This window comes from Alosa alosa, chromosome 9, assembly GCF_017589495.1.
Source record: "Alosa alosa isolate M-15738 ecotype Scorff River chromosome 9, AALO_Geno_1.1, whole genome shotgun sequence".
NCBI classification, from domain to species: Eukaryota; Metazoa; Chordata; class Actinopteri; order Clupeiformes; family Clupeidae; genus Alosa; species Alosa alosa.
In genome coordinates this window covers 17,374,915-17,398,551 of record NC_063197.1, presented here as the reverse complement: position 1 = coordinate 17,398,551, position 23,637 = coordinate 17,374,915, and the positions used below count along the sequence as shown (strand labels likewise).

Sequence of the window (23,637 nt, the reverse complement as noted above, 5' to 3'; positions counted from 1 at the left end):
GAGCCCTTTTCTGAAGTGACAACGGCTGTTGACATGTCTCCCCCCTCGGTTTATGAACAGAACGAGCAGCCAATTACCCAAGCCGCAACGGGCCCTTTTGAGCTCTCTACATCTCGTTCGTTTGTCAACTTCATCAAAAAATAAAAAAGAAATGAGGACTCTCTTTTTGATTGCATCCATCTCTGCTTAAAAAACAAGACCCAGCTAATGTATTTTTTGCTCTCCTAGCAAATGCTTTGCCTTCAAGTATATGCCTTTGGCTCTTGACTTTCATTGCTGTGTTGATGATTGGAGTCGAGAACAGTTGATGGTCGATGATGTGGGGTCCTGCTGATATGCTTAATACTGGCAGTAGAGTGGTCTCCTCACTGTAAGTTCTTTTCCATACGGTCATGGGGTGAGTATCCCACAAGTGGCCAGGGAGAGCATGATAAAGCTCTCTCATTTGGCTTACACAGCTGTCAGTGTTAGGCCTCTTCTCTTAAGTGTGCGGTTACTTTCCTCCACTCTTCACTTTCTCTCTCCATCTCCTCTCTCACACACACACCCACACACACACACACACACACACACTCACACACACACACACACACACACACACACACACACACACACACACACACACAATTTAGAGATGTAATACTACACACATCACAGCATAGAAACACTGTGTGTGTGTGTGTGTGTGTGTGTGTGTGTGTGTGTGTGTGTGTGTCCACACATGCCATTTCCCCCCTCCTCTCTAAAGTGCTGAGGAGGAGAGGCCCTCTGACAGCGCAGAAATCGGTGATTGACCTGTCACTTCTCGTCTGATAGCCATCTCCCTGAAAAAGCAGGTCATGCGCATACGTCGAAAGTGCCTCTTAACCGCATTTTATGAAGCCAGAAAGTGTAATCCAATAATGATTGGACTCCTGAGTGCTCTGTGATGAGCGTCAAGCAGCGATAGCATGTGCCGTTACTACTCTTAAAAGCAGCTCAGACCACTGAGGGACGGAAGAAACTAAAAGAAGAAGGAAAAAAATGGAAAAAGGAAATTCCTTGTCCTTATCTAATTGGACGGAGAATGGTCACAATATAGTGTCTCTATGGCTAAACACCCAGCCTTCTTTAGAGATGAAAACAATACCACTTTTTTGCCTTAGTAAATTTGCTAATGTGTACTTCAGTTGCCCCTGCTGTGTGTTGTAACAACTTAGCCTGAGGTTATTTGCAATGACAACATCGCAAAACACAAGTTATATGCTTTGTCCCGACCTTTTTTTTATTCTGTTTTTTTTTTTATCTCAGTGCATTGCTTTCATCCCTTTTTATCTTCATCCTCTTCTCTATTTCTCTCTCTCTCTCTCTCTCTCTCTCTCTCTCTCTCTCCTGTCTCCCATCTGCTCTCCCGGAGACAAATAGCTTGGCACAAAACTAATTAGCAACCAGGAACTAGTTAAGAGATGGCCCTTTGGAAGGAAAGCGGAAAAAGCGCGAGAGAGAGGCCCGAAGGCCTGATTTAAATATAGGTCCAGAGTCAGTGACTGAGTGAGCCTGGGAGATCCCACCGCCTGCAGGCACCATTGCTTCCTGACCTTTGACCCTCATTACCAGACGCATGGCTCCTAGAGGGCCCGTGCCCCCGGCGAGGTACAAGGGCGTCGAAGAAAGCACGTTCTCTGGGTGCGCGCGCGTGTGTGTGTGTGTGTGTGTGTGTGTGTGTGTGTGTGTGTGTGTGTGTGTGTGTGTCTGTGTGTGTGTGTAAAGGGCTGGTTCCTACATTGGGCACCAGCAAAGCACCAGTGAAAGCCTGGTGTTTCTCAACGCTGCTTTTAGATGGAGGCGGGGTTGGGGGTGGCCAGGACAGGACAGGAGTAGGACGGCCAGGGCATCTGGGGGTTTGTTTGAGAAACTACAGAGCAAGGACAATAGTGTGTGTTACAGCATGCTTCCCCCGTCCCCAGAAACAGAAAGGAAAAGTCCATGTCAAACCACTGCAATCACTCGCTCCATATACAAGCATATGAATATGTTTTCCATTTTGCCCTGACAAAAAAAAAGCCACCATATGGTTTCAGTCTATTGCAGCTAATGGAAATGATCTTATGTGAAAAATAATACGCTTTCCAAAATGTGTAATCCAATCCATATGTAATAAACCTCAAAGTTGCTGCGGCAAAAAAATGGATATGATTATGTTTGGCCAGATGCAAAGGGGGAGTCTTTAAAATGCTAACAACCAACTAAATTTAGCATTTTTTAAGCACAGGATGCCGAGATGTGGCCTTGGCAAAAATTACATTTCTGGAGTTTTCAAAGGCATGCTTGTTAAGATAAAATGGTTTTATACATTGGATAAAATCACAGTTGCCCGCATCACCCCCTGCGGTAAGAACACCCTACAGACACAAAAGTACACACAGGAGTCATACATTTGGTTTCTGGAAGTGGTGCCAGCGTAGTGTTCTTTCATCAACACAATCTTAGTGAATTTATGTGTGCAAGGAAGAACTGGAGTCTAGCATTAAACCCTGCATCTGTTTGAGGTCAGGGTTGCTTTCTTTTTTTCCTTGACAAGTGCAACCACAGATTTTTTCCCCCCTGATGTTTTGCACCGTCTCTTTATGTATACACAGTAAATGCCTGTGATCATATTCTAACGTGTGCGTGCTAGATGTATTTTGCGGTTAGAACTTGCTTTAGGTTTAATGAGTTATTCGGTGTTAAGGACTGTGTTGGCCGACAGACGTAGTACGCCTCCTTCACATTTACAGTGTTAGTGATTTAAGGGGTTGTCTGAGAAACAGCTTATCAAAAAGCCCACAGAATAACTCTAGTCTTTTTTTCAGTAGAGCCATTTTAGACTTTGAGATATTTACATGCAAATATACGAATAGATAGCATATGGTATTCACAAGTACTCTTACACCTTTTGCTTAATTTAGAATGGTTGCACACATGTCTGTCTGCTTCCTAAGTGGCTTTGCTTTTGATGCCATTCTCTCTTGCTCTCTCTCTCTCCCTCTCTCTCTCCCTCTCTCTCTGTCTCTCCCTTGCCCACTCCCCCGATCTGGCCCTCATGGGTTGATAATTCTCATCATTGAAAACAGACATGCTTTCCATTCATTAGCCAAACACTTACAACAATCAGGCCACACTGCCGGGGGCCGTGGCGCTCTTGTAAAATCACATTGCTTAATAGCACTGTTCTATAATTATATGCCATTAACATCTATCAAAATGGGTGCTCCCACATGTCATGCATATAAGCGCAGGATTGGGCAAATTGTATTTCCACTGGCTGCATCTCTCTCCCCCCCTCTCTCTCTCCACACCAATCCCCCCCACACCAACACACAAACACACACACACCCTCCGCCACATACCACAACCACCATCCTGACTGTGGCACATTAAAAAGCTGGCCTGTAATTGCTCAAAATGTGACATTTTTTTTTTCGTGCAGGAGAGAAACTCTCAAAGGCTTTAATTTGAGCGTTTGGCTTTTCAAAGGGCTGTTGGAGCGGTGTGGACGGAGCGTGAAAATCAGTGGGGACGCCTGAGAAATGAGCACCGCTAATTGCGTCCGGTCTGTGGCTCCGTTGATTTAGCATGGGACTGTTACAACACTGGTCAGGAGTATTTATTCCCCCTTGGAGCTTTTACACCGAAAAACAATATATGCATCACTGTCCTTGGGAGTCACATTTGATAAAAAAAAATCAACACAAAGAAACACTGGTCTTCTGCTCCAAGCAAGTTTCTCAGGTTGCTACATTGTCTGTTGTGGTCTAAAGATTAATTTCTAATTGTTAAAAACCATAAACATTTGGTCACGTGTGTGTGTGTGTGTGTGTGTGTGTGTGTGTTGTGTGTGTGTGTGTGTGTTTTGTCATTTCTAACAGAACCTTTGTGTTTGGTTTTATGCAGGGTGCTGGCAGTGATGACCGATTAAGGTGCAGCGTTTGCAGAGTAGAGGTAGGTCCATGTGACTGCACACACTCTCTAATGAGTACACCAAACACAGAGTAGCCAAAAACCGTGAAGTCGGAATTGTTGTTTTTCTCCTCTAACAAGGCAGGTTGGACTCAATATACAGATTACATATGTCATTAGCTGGGAACACCAACTATTGGTCAATATTGTTAAATTGAAGATCCTTTACCTTTGACCCCCCAGGGTTACCTATGGCCCCCTATACACACAGACACACCCACACCGATAGAGACACCACACTACACTACATTACTCAATACAAAGATTCAGCATCTCTTTCCTCTGCTTGGAAATTGCCCGTATTGGTGATTGGTGTGTGTGTGTATGTGTGTGTGTGTGGTGTGTGTGGTGTGTGTGTGTAAGTGTGTGTGTGTGTGTGTGTGTGTGTGTGCTGTTATGTGTGTGTGTATCTACAAAAATCAGTTAGTGAAGAAGGAACAGTATCACAATATTTGGCCTGGCACGTCATGTGCATAATGTCCCGATCCACCATGCGCGTAATGTCCTGATCCGTATTCATTCCGTGAGCACAAATTTAGCACCCCTTTTTTCTCCCTCGGATGCAAATGTGCTATCGCCGCCCCCCTTTCCAGCACCTCGACTTCCTGCTCGCTCCTCCTCGCCTCCCACCACGGTCACCTCATTTGGCAGGGAATGAAGATCCCCGACATGGCATCACAGAGGTAGGTCAGAGGCCTGTCTCACCGATGCCTATCCACCGGCCGGCCTCCATTATGCCACTGTGGTGTGTGTGGCGTGTGTGTGTGTGTGGTGGTGGGTGGGGGTGGGGCGCTTCACGCTTGATGCACAGCGTGCATTCACAGAGGCTGGCTGACATTATACCAAGGCAACGTGGAAACCAAATTTATTGGAGCCATAAATTTTAACATGAGGAAACATAAACAAGAGCGGCAGGCGGGCGGGGGAAGACGTAGCAATGGCTACGAGGGACGGGTGCTGTGAGAGATCGCTCGGGTCATGAGAGAGCGAACCCATCGCATGGGTTGGGAAAATTGTACTGGCTTTGCGCTGGGTTCACTTAATTGTTTCATCTATATTCTGTGCAGTTGCCTTTTCAGTTGTTTTTGTCCTGCAAGATGTGGCTGTCCTGACGGCGCCTGCTTGTGTTCTGACATACTTCCATGGACATCCATACAGGATGAGCCTGGGCCGTGCATCTGCATTAGTGTAACAAGCACCCTGCCCATAGTCCTCCTGACACTCGTTCGTGACTGTGTGCCCTCATGTGCTTTCTTAATCCGGTCCTTCACCTCCTCCGCCGAACAGTGAGGGCTGTTGAGCCGGATGTGCTGCTGCATAAGGCTGACCTGTGTTAGAGGGACCTGGCCTGGATCAAGCAGCTCTCAGCCTCTGTGGCCCACATCGGCTGGTCATTTGCCAAGGGAAACTAGGCAGAGGCCGATCACCACTGCTCATGCAGGAGCTCTCTGTAAAGTCTGTAGGAGTCTTTTTTCAAGCTTTTCTTTATCTTAGCTATCATCGGATCAGAGTATTAGTTGATTTGCATTCATTTTTACTCACACTCTCCAACACACGCACACACACACACACACACACACACACACACACACACACACACACACACACACACACACAACACACAAACACACACACACACAAAAAGAGAGAGAGAGAGAGAGAGAGAGAGAGACATGCACAAATATAGATAAACAAACACTAGCACCAGCACCGGTTTTTTGAACACTCAGCCCCATTTCCCTTTATCCTATCTAGTCTTTGTAACATGTATGATTGAATGATCTAACCTCTTATTTCCCAAATATGAAATAAAGTTCTGTCTGATAAAACCATCTTAGCAGGCAGGTTCAATATGCTCAGTCCCATCAATCATGATAAAAACATATCAGTTGAATAAATAGATAAATATACAAATAATTTTAGGACCACACACATTCAAATATGGATTGGGAAAACACACACACACACACACACACACACACACACAATAAGCAGAAAAATGCAATCCAATAGATTATTCTTCCATCTAGTCTGTGGTATGCATTCCTGGCCAGATTTGAGTATTGAGGGCAGTGTCTGATTACGCAAATGGTAAATGATGACTCAAATCTGACGGCTCTGGCCTTACGTGTGTTAGGCCATTATTGATGGCTTGGATGCTAAACTGTATATGCTCTTGAGCTCTTTAAAACCTGCCTATCAGGATGTTGTCCTATGACATTAGTCGGATATGACATGATTTTCAGGATGAAAACAGACATTTGGGTTGTTTTTTGACATGGGTGATTAGGGCGGGGGGTTGGCGGTTTGGGGTGGGTGGGTAGTTCAATTTTATGGGTGCAGACTTTCAGTTCGCCCTCAATTCCAGAAGATTCCGTAATGGCTCGCAGACCCTCCCTCCTGACCTGGCCATGCAACCCTATACCCTTTAAATGGGAGACATTTTCAGGTTTTTTTGCCAGTTTGACTCTGGAGGCCGTTGAGAAAGGCCAGGGAGGCTGAAAGAGAAAGTTTCCCTTCCCCTCCCTCTTTCTGTGGTAAAGTAATGGCAGGTTTAAAGCAACACCAAAGAGTTTTTTGTACCTTAAAATAATGTTTCCAAAATCGTTTCAATGGTTCATCAACTTGTAACAGGATGAATGGCACTTCTGCATTCGCTTCGCGGCCCTCTATCACCTATAACCACACTACGTAAGTTTGCCAGATCTGTAGTGGATCTGTAGTTCGATGGAATGACACATAAGAAACTACAAATTTGACTTGCTTCTAATGTCGCAATACATCGTACTTTCATAAAATCATGCAACATTCTCTACCTTGTCTTTGGATGTCGTTATTTGCCTAGCCGGTGCTGGATAAACAAATGGCGTGCGTATGACAGAGGGAAACTGCTTTGGTGTAGCTTTAAGCTCATACCACTCTACCTGTCCCAGTTGGTGTTTTTAAAAACCTAAAAGATGTCAACTCTATTACATTTCTAATTATATTCACACATGAATAAAACACACACACACACACAAAGTGAGAGTTTGACAAGCAGAGAGAGAGTTTGATAAGCAGATGTACTCTCATTTGAGAGACTGTTTTCTCAGGATGAGCCCCCCATATTGATATGCATGCAGATAGCTTTAATAGTGTAATAACATTTTAATGTCTGTATTATGGCTGCCATTTAATATTTGCTCTGAGGAAGATGCTCTCGCAGATCCGCAGTGACTGTAATGATGATAATGATAATCATTCGCTCCTAAGCTGCTATCGTTTGCCAATACATTATGCCGTGCTCACCGGTGGTTAAAATTAAGAGCCTTTAGCCATTATGGCCTCTGAAAAACTCCTCTGCAATTCAGTTAATGCAATTTCCCATTCAATGGCAGGGCCCTTTTCATTTGACAGCATTTTGTTGATGCTGCGTGTGTGAGAGAGTGTGTGTGCGCAGCATGTCTGTGTCATGTGTGTGTGTATATGTGTATTTGCGTGTTTGTGTGTATGTGTATGTGTGTGTGTGTGTGTGTGTGTGTGTGTGTGTGTGTGCGTGTCGGCGTGTGTGTGTGTGTGTGTGTGTGTGTGTGTGTGTGTGTGTGTGTGCGTGTGCGTGCGTGTGTGTGTGCGTGTGTGTGTGTGTGTGTGTGTTGTGCGTGCATGCGTATACATGTTCGTTTGTGTGCATGGTCGTTTGTGTGTGTGTCTGTGTGTGTGTGCGCCTGCCTGTTTTTTTTTTTTGCAAGTGGGTCTAAAATGTGGGCCATTTGCATGAGTTATGCTAATTTGTTAGGGCAACGAATGCATTAATTTCATTAGCAAATGGCCTCAAAGCAATAATTACCAGAGTAGGTGTGTCACAAGCAATCATGTTAAAATTTGCCAGTTAATTATTAAGATTTTGTTCTGAGGGACCTAGATTTGACATGAGTTGCCGAGGGAGAGGAGGGAAAAATGAGACACACAGAGAGAGAGAGCAAAGAAGCATCGAGAAACGAAAGGGGTGAGTGAGACAGAGAGGACAGAAGGAGGGAGGTGATGAGTGAGTGAGAGAGAGAGAGAGAGAGGGTGAGAGAGGGAGAGAGAGAGGGTGAGAGAGGAAGGGAAGAAGTTAATGCATTCCATTGACCAGGGGAAGGTGCTTGTTGTTGTGTTGGAGAGTGGCAAGGGGGTGGGGATGGTAGAGAGCAGTTGTTGTGTTTAATTATTTATTTATTTTTTGTTTGTTGACAGCTCACATTTCGAGCTAATTAGCACAAATAGCATTGGGCTTGCTGGTGCTCATTTAATCCGGGGGGGTTGTAATTATAAGAGAAAGGAGGGCAAGAGCCGCCTTAATGGCCTCTGCTCCTATTGATTGGAGTCCAGTGGAGGAGGGATGGAGAGAGAGAGAGAGAGAGAGAGAGAGAAAGGGTGAGGAGGTAAAGTCAGGGCGGAAGGGAGGGAGCGAGGGAGCAGTCTCTCCTCAACCTTTATTCCCCTCTCTCTCTCCCTTCCTTTCCTCATTTGACGACCCACCCCTGTGGAGGGTCATGCCAGGCACTGGGGCTGTTTCTGCTGATCTGCACTCAGGGCCCCCTGAAGGCAGCAGTGAAGTTAGCTGGGTAACGTATGCTGGTGGGAACGCACCCTGTGCATGTGGTTCACAGTATAACCACCCCCCCCCCCAATCCACTCTACCCTGCAGACACAGGACACAGCCAGCGCTTCACCCTCCATGTGGCGTTTAACCCACTGAGGTCTGGCTGAGGGGAAGTAGCTCTTGATGATGTTAATGCGGTGGAGTGCGGGTGGAGTGCGGTGCGGTATCGTGTGGTGAGTTGCGGCGGCTCTGATGCCTGGAGAGGAGGAGGCTCTCCTGTGGCTCACTTGTGGTGCCTCTCTCCAACAGGCGACACACGCTTTCAAGTGCAGAGTGCATTCCACTCGCTCTCTGGAGCAGACTCTCGCTAAGAGAGGGAGGGAGACTGCAAGAGAGGAGAGACAGAGAGTGAATGAGAGAGCTTGTTTTTGCGCTCAGAATTTCTTAGACATACCAGTCTTTTCACAAGTTTGGCAATACTAGTCTTTGTTATAATCATGCTAATACAGCTTGACAGAGAGAGAGAGAGAGAGAGAGAGAGAGAGAGAGAAAGAAAGAAGAGAGAGGAAGAACTTATGTCTCCTCTTTCCTCCTGCACTCTCTCACCCACCCTCTCCTTGACTTTTTTCTTAGGAACATTGGGAAAAGTCCTCTTTTATGTTCATCCCCAGCAGATTAATCCACTGACACAATCCCAAACATTTTCAACCCCCTCTGTCTCTCAGATGTCTCCTCAAAGGTGAAAATTCCTCCCTCCTCTCTCTACCTCTCTCTCACTCCATCTCACAGTCCTCGCGCGTACAAAATGGGAGTAAAAAATGTTAATCATAGCTTGATTTCGAATGAAAATCAGCTTAGGGAGGGTGATGGCGATGAGGGTGGCAGCTGCCAGGCCTGTCATCTAACTAAAAGCCACCCTTCTGTCTGCTCGGCCTGCCACTCTCCTCCACTTCTCTCACTCTGACTCAGACCAGCACGCACACGCACACACACCACACACACACACACACACACACACACACGCACACACACACACACACACACACACACACACACACATACTCTCATACGCTCTCTGTCTCTCTCTCTCTCTGTCTCTCTCTCACACACACACACACACACACACACACACACACACACACACACACACAACACACACACTCATGCACAGTCTCTCTCTGTCTCTCTCTGTCTCACTCACACACACACACACACACACACACACACACACACACACACACACACACACACACACACACACACACACACGCCGCACACACACATACTCTCATACATTTTCTGTCTCTCTCTCTCTGTCTCTCTCTCTCTCTCTCTCTCACACACACACACACACACACACACACACACACACACACACACACACCCTCTAACACCTCATTTACTAATGATGAGCGCTACATCAGTCCTTTTTGGAGGTACACACAGTGAGCAAATGTGCACTCACAGACACATACACACCTTGTGCACAGACAAACCTGTGGGTTGGATGCATAGGCCAGTGAGCACCTAGCACCTAGTGGTGGAGTTTTGCTTTGGTATGTAGGTAGGAATGAACATATAGACTTCTACACATTATACACAGATACACAGACACATTTGTAAACATATTTATTATTTATGGACAAGCCCCCTAAAGCATAAGCAGACAGGTGCAAAAAACACACACACTAAAAACGCCACACACACCCGCAAAGCAAAAAGTTCACTGTAATGATGGCGAGGTGATGTGGTAGATATGACACTACACATGCAAAACTTTTCATAGCACTTACACTTTCCCAGGAAACCACATTAAACGTAACCTCACATCCCTGAATGTGGCCAACATCACCTTCAGCCCAACCTTTCCCCTCCCTTTATTAATCACTCAATGCAAATGTGCGTCACGCAGACGACGGACCAGTGACCTCTCATTTGTATGGCTCAGTCCGACGTCTTGGGCAAAAGTCATGAGGTTGCTCAAAGAATAACAACCAAGCGCGACAGCAAGTGCTGAATGGCTAAGTCCAGACACAAGATTTAATTTACATCAGAAGCCTAGCCACTATCACCACCCCAACACACACACACACACACACACACACACACACACACACACACACACACACACACACACACACACACACAATACACACATTATTCCCTCTGGCCCTTCTGGTGGGTCGCTCTAATTTCACTCTTTTATTTAACCCCCTCCACCACTCCTCCCTCCACCGCTCTCTCTCTCTCTCTTTCTCTCCATCTCCTCCCTTCATCTCCTCCTCGGCCTCCCTCCAGCCCAACCGATCTCTGCCCGTCCCGGGCGGAATTCATTTCTGCTCAGGCTTGGGAAGATCCTGAGGCTGCTTCAATCAAGTGCCGCTTTAATTGGCTCTCAGGCATTCAAATTGAAGCCGATAGAGAATTAATAACGGGGCCACAATTGGTTGGCTTACCGGTTGTAACCTTGCAAACCCCTGCATAGAATGAGGGGAAGAAAAGAGAGAAGTAATGAATTGTAGTGCTGGTCATTGTCTGGTTTTTAATTGCATGTGGGACAGGGTTTGTGGGTGTACTGTTTTACCAGCTACACATACAGGTATGCACATGCACGTGCACGCACGGACAAACACACATACGCACACATACACAGACACGCACATACACACACATGCATACACACACACACACACACACACCCACATGAACATTCACACATACGCACATACACACACACACACACACACACATGCACACACACACTTTCAAACAACATCTTGCCATTTCCTCCATGTGTATGGCTGAAAGTTGTCAGCAACTTTTTTTGTATGTGTTTCTGCCTGTGTGTGTGTGTGTGTGTGTGTGTGTGTGTGTGTGTGTGTGTGTGTGTGTGTGTGTTTGCGGTTCACTGCTGCACTGAGCTTCATTAGGCTGTCATCACCCTCACCTCTCACTCGTGTAGACGCAGGCAAAACACACACGGCCAGGTGTTCAGCAGCGAAGGGCCATGGTTGAGGGTGTGTGTGTGTGTGTGTGTGTATGTGTGTGCATGTGTGTGCGTGTGCGTGTGCGTGTGCGTGTGCGTGTGTGTGTGTGTGTGTGCATGGTTTAATTATCAATGGGCACAAGCATATTTCATGAGTCAAAGTCAGAGTCAGAGCAATAATATGAAGAGAGAAGGAGAGACGCTGGTGCAGCTCAGATGTCGTCTTAATTTTCTTTATTATTTAGTAAAAGGTGCAGAACATTATTTGACTAACGTTTCGATGTAGTCACATCTTCATCAGAGTCCATTCAATAATATGAAGACTGAGGAGAAAAGTTTCCAGCAATAAGACTGACTCTCTCTCAGATTCTCTCCTGTGGCCTTGGGTTCAGGTCATTAAACAGATGTCAGCACTGATGAGACAGCTGTGTGTGTTGCTGTCGTAAAATAATTAAGATGTGCTAAATTGGATTGGAATCTCTAATGAAACACAGAGCCAAACGAGCATGATGACCGTCCCAGTGGTGCGGGGGCTGGTGGGTTGGATTCTACGAGTCTCTCAGATCAACAGGATATGACCAGACCTGACGAAATGTTCATTGAGGAAAAATGCGCCTCTGACCATTGAACTTCTTAAGCACCAACGTTAAATCCTAACCTGTAAGGACAAGTTATGTTGGTGAAAAACAGACACCAGGAAACAATGGAGGTGACTGAACTCCTGATGCATTCTTCTCACAGCTGGCCACTTAACTGTGTCACAGCCGCTCTCCTCTTGATCATCCTTGCCCCTCGCTAGACTTTAAAGCTTTCTCCTGGATGGCAACCTGTCAAAACACCAGAGTGATGTTCATAATGTTAATGAGTGGAGGGGCACCTGCATTCGGAACAAATGCCTCTCATATTTCAGGCACTATGGTGGCCCCGAGGTTCCACCATCGTGGAAGCATGGAGGACGACACATTCTTCTTTTGTTATTGGCTTTGTGCTTATAATGGGGTCTACATAAAGAGAAACAACTGCGGGTTTACAGCCAGAGAATGAGCTTGATGAATGGACAGCGTGTTCCATTGCCCAGCTCGTAACACGTTCCACAACCTGCCTCGTGCAACATTCAGCACATTCCACTGGGAGTACCGGAGCTTGTGGGAATTCGGAACCCATGCTCCCGACAGTTCTGCTTTGTCTCCTCCCTTTTGGAACCTCTACTTCGCCGGAATTCACTGGCTGACCAGCGCAACAAAGCGCTCCCAACCAGAAACCGAGAACAGTCATAAGAACAACAATAAAAAATGTGTTCTTTCATTGAGTGGAGCTCTGTTTGCTTTTTTTCTGTCTTCCAAAAGTGAGTTTTCAGCTCTCATTTACACATTTCATATGAATTAGACGTCCGGTTCTTTCTCCTTCTTTCCTGTTCTCTCTCTATGGTGAAATGTAGACCATGTAATTGGGCCTAGTTCACATGTGGCCCACGATAAGACTTGTTTTATTTGTGTGTAAACTGATCCTCAGAGGCCCCTGTTCTTGGCATTCCCCCTGCGTAAGCCCTGCCTTGGAGCTATGACTGGGGGATTTCAGTGGGGCTGAGTGCAGTTGCAGCGGGTGGCTGTCGGGCTTGATGATAATGCCGCCTGTGACTCATTCACAGCAGCATCGGGGAAAGTGAGACGCCATCTTGGCTCCACACCCGGGATGGAGTCACAATGCCGTTGCATGGCAAAGATCAGGCGCCACAGTGTAGGTCCTCTCAAGTTGAATGGAAAAGGGAATTTTTTTCTGTCTCATGTTGGTCAGACATGCCTTGGGGTCTAGTTGTGATGAAATGATCTGGATATACCCCCAGCGAATGAGTCACATCTTTTTGTGACCATATTTAGTTGTCATTGGAATCTTGCCATTGGAAGATTCAGGACTTTACCCAAGGCACGCACACAAGTATCAAAGTCTCACCTGTAAACTTTAGTGGCCATTTCTGCACGTGTTTGGAGCTGAATGTTGCTTGGCAGGTCACAGAGTTTTTCAGAGTGATATACTGCAGGGAAATGATTTGCATGTGTGCTGTCCCATTTGCTGCTACTGCTGCTGAGTTTTACAACCCCATTGTGGGGGAGAAAACTAGATTGCGTTGTGTGGCGGTGGTAATATCCCCTTTAATTAAACTCGTAAGATACATATGCATAGATATGGCATATTACGCTGGCAGATAAAAAGTGTTTTGCTTGATAAACTATGCAGAATGCCTTTATTCGCACCAAATTCACGCGAGGCCGCATGACGAATGACAGTTTAGCCCCATGAATAATTTGCAAATCTGCGTCGATCAGGTTGGTAAAACGGCTGTAAATCCCAACGAAATTGCTTCTTTCATTGTGGAATGAGACACTCTATTTAAAACAGGTGGTAAAAAGTAACATCATTTTGAGTTTGTTGTACGTCTGCTCTTGAGCTGTGTTGGTGGGCGGAGTTTCCTGACCAGATCTACACTGTGATGTGTGTTTGCCTTTTTTTATTATTATTTACGTCTCACGCAGGAGACGGTAGCGTGGTCATCGTCATCTTGTTAACATTCTGATGTAAGCCCCTGCAGGCGTGGGTGTCAGATGCTCTCAGAATTTACAGCTCAATTTGGGAGCCTGAGATACAGCTCGGAGTGGCTGCAGGCGCCCTCATAATGAAAATACCAATCCACATTAGTGCTGCTTGCCACGAGTGAAATGTTAATATCTGTCGAAAAACTCTCTCTGCCCCCCCACCCTCCTTTCTCTAACACACACACACACACACAAACACACATATACACACAAGTAAACAACAACAAAGAAGCTGTTTTTGCGTAAGTGGCCTTTCTTGTGGGGTTGTGCAGAGTTCAGGTATGTGTTCCGGCTGGACAGGTTTGCAACATCCGGTGACGTGACCAGAGGACACAGGATACAGCAGGATATTATTTAGACAATTTAGAGTTTAATAATGCATACATACCTATGGGCTGTTTCTAGAACAATGTCACATTCAATTACAGTCATGGTCCCAGATTAAAGTGGACCTCCCCTCCATTCATTCCACTTAGGTCATGTTCCATAGACCGAGGGCAGGGCAGGATGATGGTGGGGGATTGTTGGATATGGATGCCCATGGGTACCCCCACCATTCCACCCCCAACTCCCCTCCCCTTCCAATCTTGCTGCCTGGCATCCTGTGCGAGGCTGGTTCCTCTTCAGCTTGCCCTGATGCCCCGTAGCAGTGGTGGAAATGAAAGGCTCTTTGTTTTGGTGCAATCTTCCACGGGGGTCTCCGATGTCACGCCGGCTTCGCTCGGATATTGCCGCAGCCCCTCGCAAATAATGAGGGGAAATTAATGCATTAGTGTGCACAACATAATAATAAAAAAATCACATCCACCCGCGCACCCACCGAAGGCCATGCCAACCGAGGTCCCGACGCTGAATCACACTGTGGGTTCATGGATGCTGTGTATTTCGTGACAGTAATCTCTGTGTTTATATGTCTTACTGTGCACAGTAATAGAGGTAAAATAGAAAAGGCGGGGGTGCGTGCGTGTGTGCGTGCGTGCATGCGTGCGTGCGTGCATGCATGCGTGCGATGCATGCNGCGACCGTGCGTGTGTTGTGTTGTTCTTGTGTGCTGGTGACTGGAGTGCGGGCCACTTGTCACTGGGGCCAACTGAGGCCCCGGAATGGAGTGAAGAGGGACAACACAATAGAATATCACTCACTGTCCTTCACCACCAGCCCTCTGGTCTACCATCATTTGGTGACCTTGACCCATAGTCAGTGTGCTGAGTGCAGTCTCTCTCTTCTTCAACCCTCCTCGTAACCTAGAGAACAGCTCAGTTTTTAACAGATTAGGTCTGCCAGAGCTGCGCCTTGTCTGTACGAGATATATTCACCAGATACTGGTCATATATTAATGCACACATGTTAACATAATGCTAAGTCAAGGGTTTTATGAAAGACCAATATTTAAAAGTCTTACTGCAGAGGTCAATGACAAGCAAAAAGCCAAGTCCTGAGTGGATCCGGCATGGTGTTGACACCATGAGTTGAGGTTGATTTAAGTAATGTAAGAAAGGGCCTCCCACAAGACTGAACAGCTGACAGAACACTCTTCATCAAAATCAGAAAGCTGAGTTATCGCCTGTAAGAGACTTATGCACATACAGTAATAGTGTCCCTTGTAAAAATAAAAATAAATAGCGAGGAGAGACAAAGTAGGAGATGACACACACACACACACACACACACACACACACACACACACACACACACAAACAGAAAGGGTCCATAAGGCCTTCAGTGTATAGGGGCAAAATATTTATAGTGTGTGTGTGTATTAGTCAATCGGGACTGGAGCAATATGTATGGTAGTGATATGGAATCTCTGGAAGGCCATCCCTCCCCCGGGTCTTTGCTCAAAGTTTTTCAATTAGCTACCATTTTTATGTTGAGACGGTTCATTTAATTAGGTTTTATGCCAGATGAGTGAGGGCGCGGGGCAATTACAAGGATTATTTACTCTTGTTAATTGAGGTTCCATCTTTTTGCATTAGCGGTAAAGGTTAATGTCCTTTTTGATATATATATACGCAACCCCCTCACACACACACACACACACACAGACAAACACACACACACACACACACACATTCACTCCCGCTCACTCCCTCATAGACACACTCACACACAAATTCAGAGGTAGGATTGCTGCTTACATGCTGAGGATTGATCTGAGAAAGAGATGGGTTTTAAAAATGGCACTGTCAGAAACCCACAGCTTAGATATCCATTTGTGTGAAACCTAGTCATTACCAATGTAGCTAAATGAAATATGGTTAAGCAATGATTAGGTTGAGCCAGTTGCTGGAATTTGTTTCAACTTCGTGGCATTTTAAGCCTCATATGATCTATGCGCGCATAAATGTGAATGTTCACTGCAACTACTCAGTACCATCATTGTACCTGTCACAAGCAGGCATAGTGCACCACTGATATGTTGAGCAAGCCAAGTACATGTGCAGGTGTTGGAGTAACCTCATTTGAGTCCAGGAATGATTGCAATGAAGGTATGAAGCTGTTGTATATCTTCACTGAGGGAATCCTCATAAAAATGTCATTTGCATTTATGTTCTTCAAACATTGGCTCCAGGATATGTGCACTTTATCATAAACAGCCCTTAGGGCTCCTAAGCAACTAACAGTGGAAACAGGCCAGGGTTGTTTCTCCTCCCTCACCCTCCCTTTCTCCAGTGGTCGTCTAATCCTGATCATTCTCTATGCCTCTCTAAGCACATGTAAATCACGGTGCCCACTTTAAAGTGAATCGAAAGGTAGATCTGAAGTGACATTACCTGATTATTTTTTCCCTCTTTTTTTTGCTCTTTAAAATGACCCTATTTTAAATAGGTCTTTCCAACAGTCATTTTAAATGACAAAAAAGGCTAACCTATGAGGTTAATAAATATGGTAATTTAGTAATCTGGTATCTGATTTAATTGGCTCCTGGGAAAGTACTTAAACGTGTTTGCGTTGGGGAAAATTTACATCTGCCTCAGTAAAGGAATTTGAATCTCCAGCTGTCATGATAATGCAGCTGACTATTTCATCTTCATAATCCTCTGACAGGGCTCCTTTGTGTTGGCCTAACCTGCTTCTTTCAAGTAAGGAATCACAGAAATATTCGGAAAAGGCTTTAGAAAGCGGCTGCTAAGAATTGATTTAACTCTGGTGGTGGAGAAACTGAGAACGTTTCCACACAGCACTAATGAATGTTCCGCGATAGTAAGGTGGATGCTGACATAGACGAAAATGTGTAACAAATCAATCACTCGTGCAGCGATTCTCACAGTTTGTAAGCAGCCCAACGTACGTGTTAACGAAGGCCTCCCCAGAGAGATACACCGATACTGTGTTTTAAGCTAACCTCATTGTCTTGCAAGTGTGACTGACCTTTGCATTTTACTGAATTTCATTGTGGGCACTGCACTATACAGTACATTGCTGTTTTGGATATATACTGTGCATTATATCATACTGAGTTGGTTGGTCTTACCTGAAAGCCAAACTGTGAATATTCTCCCTTGGTTCTCATATGGATTTCAGTTGTGCTTCTGTAATGGAAGCCTGTAGACTATTACTTCAGACCCACCCTGACACACACACACACACACACACACACACACACACACACACACACACACACACACACACACACACACACACACAAATGCACACAGACAGCTTGTGGGGCTTCATGCTGGCCTATTATTGCAAGCTGAATGCTGTGGGTTTCAGTTCCTTTAAAACACGTATGAGTGGCCTTGAGCAATCACTTAGTCTATGTTGTGTGTATGGCACTATTTAACAGACCATAGTTAGAGCAGAGTGCAATCTAAGAGAGCGAATCACTAAGCCATTATACTTCAACAATTTAATGGCATTCAAACTGCTGGTGACAGAAACAACAGCTTTGTCACCTTTTCTCACTTTCACCTTACCAGAATGAATTAGAATCCATCCTTAGCCTCTGTGCTCCTTTCCTGTTTCTATTCAAATGCTCAAATATCCACATATTTTCCTCCAAGGAACTTGCATTCAGAAAAACTCAGAAAATATTACAGTCAATCTTGAACCTTTTTGAGAGTGCTTGTTTGTTTTTGTACAGCAGGGGTGTGAAAGGGTGTGTTTGTGTCTGTCTGTCTGTGTGCGTGTGTGTGTGTGTGTGTGTGTGTGTGAGAGAGAGAGGTAGGAGCAGAGAAAAATGAGTGAGAGAGGGAAAGGGAGAGAGAGAGAGTTGAGGCTTGTTTGAGAGAGGGGATGGGATTTGTTGACGAGGTCCAAAATATCCTGAGTGAGCCTGAGCTCCTCTACACGGATCCAGTTACCGATGTGGGTCCCGTCAGGCAGCAGCCCCATCACCCCGGCACTCCCCTCTGTATCATCTCACAGTCCTCAGGGTCATTCTCCCTCCCTCCCTCTCTCTCTCCCTCCCTTTCTCTTTCTCTCTCTCTCACTCTCTCTCCTGCTTTCTCTTCCCACAGGGGTGGTGCATATCTGCCTTCAATTAAGGGATTACTGTATGTCAACGCTGTACTCTTTCCTCTCTCTGTGTGTGTGTGTGTGTGTGCAGGATGGTGTGTGCTTGTGGTGTGTGTGTTCATATGTGTGTGAATGCGTGCATGCGAGTGCTTTGTACACAGTGTAAGCGACGAAAAACGAGCGTGTATTTCCCTAAACACAGTCAGCATTAATGTCTCTGGTTGTTGAAACTGCATAGTGCTGCACAAGTCAGGCCTTGTCTGAGTGGAAAAGAGGAGGGAGACAGGAAAGAGAGACACAAAAAGAAAGAAGAGAGGGGGGGGGCAATCCCATAGTCCTTTGTCTGGCTCCAAAGTAAGTATGTCCTTGTCTATAGAATTGTCACCCCACATAGAGACACACACATACACACTGATGGCCACACACTCTTTACCTCTCCTACTCTATCAGTGACTTCTAGAGTGTATTAAAATAACGGACTGTGTGCATGTCGTTTTTTTGTGTGTGTGTTGGGGTTGGCTGGCCTGGTCTCTTTTGTGGAGCAGCACTAGCCTGAGGGCTTTGGCTAATGGGCTAGCCAATCCTCCACAGCCCCTCGGGGTACAGGGCACCTCCACATGGTCAACCTGTCATCATTAACTTGCCCACGCCGCTGCTGGTGCCAGGGTCTGGCACCAGTTATCGGGCGCTCTCACCCGGCGATCAAATGAACTCTTGGCTCACGAGACCCGTCTATGAGACCTTGCGGACAAACACACAAACACACACTGGCACAGGAAACGGCTAGCCCTGAGAAGAAGAGATGGGTGTTCACACACACAGTGGGGTTTGCATTCATTGTCAGTAAACAGGCAATTTTATTTGCACTCATACGTGTTCAGATCTGCCATAACTTCACCACTTGAGCTAAGGTATTTTGCCAGCATCAGTCCAGCCTATTGTCATGTGAATTCTCATATAAATCATCTTTTTTTTGTAATGAGGGGATTTCAGCCTGTCTCCTCTTGCCTTATCAGGCCAATAAAGGTTTATTGAATCACCACTGATTTGGCTCTATTCACATTCTGAATGGCCGCTCATTGGCTCGCTTTTGTTCCGCACAGTAACGCGGCGAGACGGGACCCGCAAGGACACTCCATAAAACATCGATTAGACCGGCGGGGCCCGTTTAAGTCATTACTCCCCTCTCTATTTGCATGCCGACCGACGGGCCTTTAAAAGCCGCTCATAATCCGCTCGCTCTTCCTGCGTGGATATAGCTCCTGCCAACGTTATCTCCGCATATAAACAGGGGTAATGGTGGCGGTGGCGCTCAGTTGCGGATGTGGAGTGGAGTGGAGAGTGCGAGGGCAGACGGTCAGATGGGCGCTGACGCATTTGCATTTTAACGTGACAGCCGAGTGCTTGTCACCACAGTACTACTGAGTGACTGTTGTCGATTTTTGAGGTTGCCTTGGATGACCGTTTCAGGGGTTCTCCAAGGAGCGACACACATCTTGAGTGCGTAGAAAGGCGCGGTTGAGTTATATCTTCGTCTTGGCTGTTATTATGCAGACAGCGGAGTCTGCAGGGGCAAGGGAGTCTGCACTGTGTTGTTGAAGGGGATTAAGATTCATCTTGTTTGGTGAATGAGTAAGTGAAGGAGGACACTGAAGCTCTGTCATGGTCCTTAACCAGTACAAGCTTTTTGACCGTAGGGTCTTGTCCATTCACCAAACTCACTCTACATGGATTCTTCACTCTACATGAATTTATGAGTACTACATGGATCCTTGCCCATTAGTCAGATCAAACGTCTTTTGATTGGGAAACATGGAAAGAACCCCAGCTGTGGCAATATCAAACCACAGGGACATAGTCATTATTACTGATCACACCATTACATGAGCCTCTGCTGCTGGAAAGCCAACCCCAGTTTCTCCATCTGTTTGTTTTTCATGTTGCTGAAGTATTAACACTTATTAATTCTCTAGTGTGAGTAACAAGTTGGTGTTAAAGTAGGCTTTAACAACCAGTGTAATAACAGTGGCAGAGAAGACGAAAACATCTTCCTCAGTACACCCCCTGCCCCATAACAGACACACATGCCCTCCTCTTTCTTCTCCTCTGTTTGTCTTCCATGCTTCTCCTCATTACAGTTGCATAAAGATTAGGCAGAGGGAGGGGGGGAGTGCAAGAGGAAGAGTGAGTAGAGAGAGAGAGTGTGAGAGAGAGAGAGAGAGAGTGAGAGAGAGCGTCATAAAGCAGTTTCCTGCCTGGGGGTACGCTGCAGCAGTGCAGAGTAATCTCCTATCAGTGTGGTGTGTTCATTTGGCTTAAGAGATAGGACACTTTTATAAGCGTCTCCCCAGGTTATTACCCAGATTTACATTCTCCAGATGATAAACTCATTCTGGCACCTGTGTAATTTACTAATGACATATAATTTCCAGCATGAACTGACTGGAAACGGAGAGAAGGTGGAGGAGGAAAGGAAGAGAGAAAGAGGAAGAGAGAGAGGGGGAGAAGGAGAAGGGAAAGAACAAGAGAACATTCTGGCACATGACGGGAGAGGTGCCAGCTCCGGCATATTGTGGCGAGAGGGAACAGAGTGAGTGAGTGTCGCTGGCTTGTTTTAACAGCAACTTCTTTAATTAGGTGTGCTCACTTTTTTGTTGTGTGTTTTTTTTCTCTCTCTCTCTCCTCCCTCCATATTTGCGAAGATCACGGAAGTGCCTGGAGAAGGGGTTAGATTTAATTAAGGGAAGTTGATGAAAGCACAAAGCCCTCGCTGTCTTGTGAGTGTGCCTTCCGATAACACCAAAGGAGAGACAACTGGCAGGCAAAGGCCCAGACTAACAGCCATGCAGCCCAAGAGCCGGTGGTGAGAGGCAGAAATGAGCTTTTCTCAGGAGCCTACATGCACAAGTGCACCAATCTGCTGACCTAAGTGCAATGATCCTGTTAGCTAGCATTAAATAAGGTATGGCTAGGTTGGACATGTGAAGCCTGACAGGGAAACTGTAACTTGGCTATGTTGCTAAACTACCAGTGCACTACCAGGGGAAATCTCCGCCAAGCTTGGAGAAGGCTAGTAGTGTTGCTTATCAACAGAGCTGAGTCTACTATTCTCATTTTTTTCATAGCACAGAGAGAGAGAGGGAGAGAGAGAGAGTGAATATTCAGAATGATGTTCTCTCTATCATTTAATGTTGATCTCAGCTCCACAATGGTTTTGGGAAATGAGGCCTGATCTCACACCAGTGTGTGTATGTGTGCGGTTGCAAGATATTGCCCCCTCTAATGTAGCCTATCGGTATCAGATGTGATTTAATGTAGGAAGAAATCAAAATAATGTCATACAGATGGGTGTCTGATAAATATTCCATTTTGAAAAAATAATCTTCCCTAGAGGTTTGCTATGAATCAAATCAAGCCATTTCTAATCACAAATGTGGATACCCGTGTATAGGAAAACAAATCATGGTGGCTACGAGAAGAAGGCCTGGTATTCAAACATAGCCCAGTGTGATTTATTTTGGTCTGTGTGTGAGTGTGTTTGTAATACATTGGTCAGACAGACCTCACTGAATGTTTGGTGAGCGTATAGAGAACAGACAGCCACACACGTATATGCCATGTTGGGAAGACAGAGGAGTTTTTGCAGTGTGCTAATCGTAAAAGCCTGTCCCTGTTACACAACCCAGGGAGCATGGGAGAGTCAACCGCTTGCTCATTATGAACCCTTATCTCTCGTTCACTTGAGCATTTGCCAGATGGCACCACCGTATCAAAAGATAATAATGATGTAGTTAGGAAATTAAGACTTTATTAAAGTCTACTTTATACAGAGGGGGCGAGCAGAGGAAATCAAAATACATGTGAGCATTAGCGGGTCCTTGATGATCCCATCTGTGCTGGTGGACGAAGTGTTTTTGGTAACCCCCCTCTGCTCCATTCGGATGGGGATATTAGAGAGAGCCATTCCCATGTGCTAATACACCACTCTGCCTCAGTATGCTAATAGTATATGCGCTGTGCCGTAAAGCGCTAATGTAGACAAATCTCTCTTTTTGTCATTTTCAAACAAAAGGGCTCATTTACATGCAATGTGAGAGTCTCTTTGTGCCATACATGGCACATCCACAAAGCTAATATGCCATAAGAGTTGCCAATTTAGGCCTGGCTTACAACTGATGGTCATGACACATGTAAGGGTCTGTTTCTGCCTTAGTCTTCCCTGAAGCTGCCATAAGTTGTATAGTAGACATATTTACTGCTAATCCAAGTTCAGCCAGACAAAGTAAAGAGATGCATAGTGAAAAAAGGTTTTTGTTTCTCTATGTGATTCCAACAACTTTAGGAATGGCAGCGTTTAAATTTCTCCTGCTGGTTGTTTTGCTCAACTCATGACCCCACTAATGGATTGATGTGTCTTGGGGAGATGGCTTTTCTGTCTGCAGCAAATGAAAAGGAGACCTCACTGTTCAACTCACACAAGATACACACACACACACACACACACACACACACACACACACACCTAGACACACACACCTAGACACACACAGACATACAAACAAGCACTAGTGTCACGCTCCGTTTCCTTTCACTGTTGCCACCTGTTCCATGAATGGATGCCTCAAAGCTTCTTCTGTCATCGTCAGGAACACAAAACATCCAAAAAACATCCCACTTATTTTAGAAATGTTTCAAACCCTCCATCTTTCTTTCACTTGGAAAAAGCTTGAGGGGGCAAAACTCTGAAACAGTTTGAGGTCATGACCACATGTTTTCAGCATGTATTGTAATTTATGAAGTGTATACTCTAAAACTGTACTCTGAAACTGATGGACAGGACAAGTGAAGATTATGGATACAGAGCATATCATCCTAGTTTTTATTTGCAGTAGGGGGAAATCTAGGACCAAATGTTTACATGGATGAGGGGGTTTGTCACATAAGGATAATCAAGTTTGTATGGTGACACTCTGCCCCAAACATTCTGTTGAGACGGATGACACTTTGGGCCTAATTAGAACCAGCACCTGGCTGTCACACCATGCTAGTTGCCAGTC

The 23,637-nt window shown here is 45.6% G+C and overlaps 1 protein-coding gene across 2 annotated transcripts in view; it reads left to right on the top strand.

The window, feature by feature from the left end:
• LOC125300035 overlaps window positions 1-23,637 on the top strand; it is a 97,384-nt gene that overhangs the window by 17,194 nt on the left and 56,553 nt on the right. For both annotated transcript variants that reach the window (XM_048251508.1, XM_048251509.1), the window contains exon 3: window positions 3,913-3,960. In XM_048251508.1, coding sequence (XP_048107465.1) covers window positions 3,913-3,960 — 48 coding nt within the window. The remainder of the gene's footprint in view (window positions 1-3,912; window positions 3,961-23,637) is intronic.